Source organism: Chiloscyllium plagiosum, unplaced genomic scaffold, assembly GCF_004010195.1.
Source record: "Chiloscyllium plagiosum isolate BGI_BamShark_2017 unplaced genomic scaffold, ASM401019v2 scaf_23975, whole genome shotgun sequence".
Classification (NCBI taxonomy): Eukaryota; Metazoa; Chordata; class Chondrichthyes; order Orectolobiformes; family Hemiscylliidae; genus Chiloscyllium; species Chiloscyllium plagiosum.
Window position 1 is genome coordinate 1,151 of NW_025196403.1, and position 3,554 is coordinate 4,704.

Below are 3,554 nucleotides of genomic sequence, written 5' to 3' on the forward strand. Positions count from 1 at the left end.
ATCATGGTTGATCATTCCTAATCAGTATCCTGTCTTATCTCCATAACCCTTGATTCCACTATCTTTGAGAGCTCTATCCAACTCCTTCTTAAATTAATCCAGAGAGTGGGCCTCCACTGCTCCCTGTGGCAGAGCATTCCACACAGCCACCACTCTCTGGGTGAAGAAGTTTCTCCTCATCTCTGTCCTAAATGGTCTACCCCGTATTTTTAACCTGTGTCCTCTGGTTCGGCACACACCCATCAGTGGAAATATGTTTCCTACTGCCAGAGTGTCCAATCCTTTCATAATCTTATACGTCTCAAGCAGATCCCCTCTCAATCTTCGAAACTCAAGGGTATACAAGCCCAGTCGCTTCAGTCTTCCAGGGCCCTTTATACATGGTTAACACTGTGTCGTGTAACAGCGAAGTTTTGCTGATTTTTATGAGTTAACTGCCCTGTCAGAGCTAACAGTGAGCAGAGAAATGTACTGTTTATAACATACATTCGTGGTAATTATTACTGTAATACTCTCTAACTTAACCAAACATTCCTGATGTACCCAGACTGTTACGTGCAATGGTTTAGCCATTGAGGATTAAAAAAAAACTTATAGACTGTTTTGTTCTAGTTCATTAGATGCTCTTTCAAAAGTTTACCTAGGTGTTATGTATCACTGCGGACTCACATTTTGTTTCTCAGGCACACAACTTGCCTTTACTGTGCATTTTAGTGTCGGAGCAATTTGAAAAATAAGATGCAGGGAGAGACATTCTGCAATGTAAGGAGGTGCTTCTAATCTCCGGGTCCAAACTGTTTAGTGACATACACTCACATTCTGAACATAATCACTTTAGACATGTTCCATATTAGGTTGCCGAAACTGAATTTAGAAACGCAGATTAGAAATGATATGTTATTTTGTAATATGAGAGAGACTTTGAGTGACAGCAAAAATAAAGTCATTCATTTTGTTGGCTAATAATATTATTGAAGTTCTTTTTAGCTTTATCTGCTTGTGGTGGAATGTAGGATTAAAGGGAGTTAACTTCTAATTGAATATTATAAATATAATCACTTTGGACACGCTCTGTATTCAGTTGTCTAAATTGAATTCTGAAATGTTTCATATGAATTACATGTTATTTTGTAGTGCGACAGAGACTTGCTGTATCCAGGGAAGAAAAGCTCAACTGTTTTATTAACTAGTAATATGTTTGAACTTTAATTTTACTTTTATCTGCTTGTGAATGAATGTCGAAATAAAGGGAGCTAACTTCCAGTTGAATTTGTTATATTAAACAAAATACATGCAACTATCATGTGAAACAGACCTGAAGCTACTCAAATTTACTTCCAAATAAGCTATTCAGCAAAACCAATATCCCAAGATGTGTATGTGTCCATGTTTAAGCAGAACCTCATGTTAAGACATGACCCCATGTGTTCAGGCTGTGCAAGCTGACACCAGGATCCAGTCTGAGCCTCCAGCAGGACACCAACATGCGGAAGCTGTAAGCCTGTCCCTTCCGATGGCCATATAAATCCTGGGCACTGGACCGTAATTCAACACTCCTGGGTCGGCTCTGTTTAGAAAGATCTTGACAGAACCGTTTCCCACAAGTTATCAGAATGATTGTGTCGACACTTTTTCTCAGTTTGTTACTGACTTTCTTATCATGTGAGTATTTTTTGTTCAAGTCTCTCTTTGTGACTGTCTCAATGTTAGTCTACGGCAGGAATGTAAAAGACTCAGACATCATTTCACCAACATTAATGCTCATGGTTTGTTTGTTTTCTTTTTAAAGGTGTCCAGTCGGAGGTTGTTTTGACCCAGCCAGAGGCAGAGACTGGCCGTCCCGCAGGCAGCCTGAAACTGACCTGTAAAACCAGCGGGTTCAATCTTGGCAGCTACTACATGAGCTGGGTCCGACAGGTTCCCGGACAGGGTCTGGAGTGGCTGCTGTCCTACTATGATTCATCGGACAATAGCTATGCGCCAGCGATTAAGGGTCGATTTACTGCGTCCAAAGACACTTCAAACAACATTTTCGCGTTGGACATGGGGAACCTGAAGATCGAAGACACCGCCATCTATTACTGTGCAAGAGACCACAGCGAGAGGAACCAGGGCTGGACCCGTTCAAAAACAGCTCGAGGGAACATTTTGTCAATACCATTATAAACTGATGGTCAGTACGAGTTTTAAATGCAATTATACCACGGATTGATTTTTGTTCAGACTGATTATAGACTTCAGTTAAGGCTCAGCAAATAGTTACAGTGGGGATGATGGAGTCAGTTACTCGGTGTATCTCTTTTTTTGATCAGATGGGCATTCTGTGTGGCTGGGTTACTTGAAACACCTAATGTTTCTTAATCAGTCAGCTATAAATAATGTTTAATACCAGTGACATCCTGACTGTGAGTTTTATTATCAACAACAAAGGCTAAGAATTCAAAGATGTTCGAGATATTACTAAACATGATTAAAATATGCTAAAATATCATGATTCACTTCTTGAATATATGTTCTTACCCTGATTATATTTTCTCATTTATTTTGTTAATTTTGTTGATGACAAGCAGGTTAGAAACTGTCATAAAAATTTTCTTGCGGCGCTATATTGCATTCTGATGATTAGATTCTGAGTTTGGTTTACTTGATTCTGTTGAATTGAGTTGATTGGATTTTGGCTTTGTTTTAGTTGATTCGGTTTGAACTGTGTTGATTGGATTCTAGACTTTGTTTTTACTTGGTTTTTTGAATTGTGTTGATTGGCTTTTGTTTTATTTATTCTGTTGAATTGAATTGTTTGGATTCTCATTATGTTTCATTCAAATCTGTTGAATTGAGTTGATTGGATTCTTATTCAGTTTGTGAAATTGATCAGCGTTTTCATGTTTTCTGTAATCGGTGTTTTCTTTCTGGTGAGGAGATTGACTCTCTGGATTACTTTTCATTACCAATATTTGTGAAGTTCTTTTGTTTTTCATGAATCATTTCTGCTTTTGTTAAACTTGTATGACACATTTTTCTCTGCTTGATTGACAACATTACATCCATTTGAAACGGTCTGAAAACAACTTAAGGCAGGAACCCGGAAGTGTGAGAAATGAAAAAAAAAGAGTTTTTAATGCATTGACTTTTAACAAAAAAACTCAGTTCTAATTGTAAACTAACTGAATTTTGTTTTGATTAGCCTCATTCAAAATAAAATTTGGGACTAAAATCTGAAACTGCAGAATTGATCAGATTATGTAATTGAAACTACCTTAAAATTATAATGTGGTAATATTTGTCCATTCAGTAATTTTGTTTTGACAATGAAGTGATTAATCAAATATGCCGTCAACCGCTCTACTGTGCGCTGCACAAGATTGTCATGATCAGGAAGGGTGTACAGGTTGGAAATAAATTGAACTGTTGCCAGAAACGTTACAGCTGTAATTTTGTTTTGACCATGAAGTGATTAATCAAATATGCCGTCAACCGCTCTACTGTGCACTTCACAAGATTGTCACGATCAAGAAGGGTGTGCAGGTTGGAAATAAATTGAACTGTTGCCAGAA

The 3,554-nt window shown here is 37.8% G+C and overlaps 1 gene segment (V, D, J or C); it reads left to right on the forward strand.

The window, feature by feature from the left end:
• The first annotated feature begins 1,545 nt into the window (after positions 1–1,545).
• On the forward strand, positions 1,546–2,167 carry LOC122545879. The segment is given in 2 exon segments: positions 1,546–1,662; positions 1,790–2,167. Coding segments are annotated over 2 exon segments (426 nt in total).
• Positions 2,168–3,554: the final 1,387 nt, after the last annotated feature.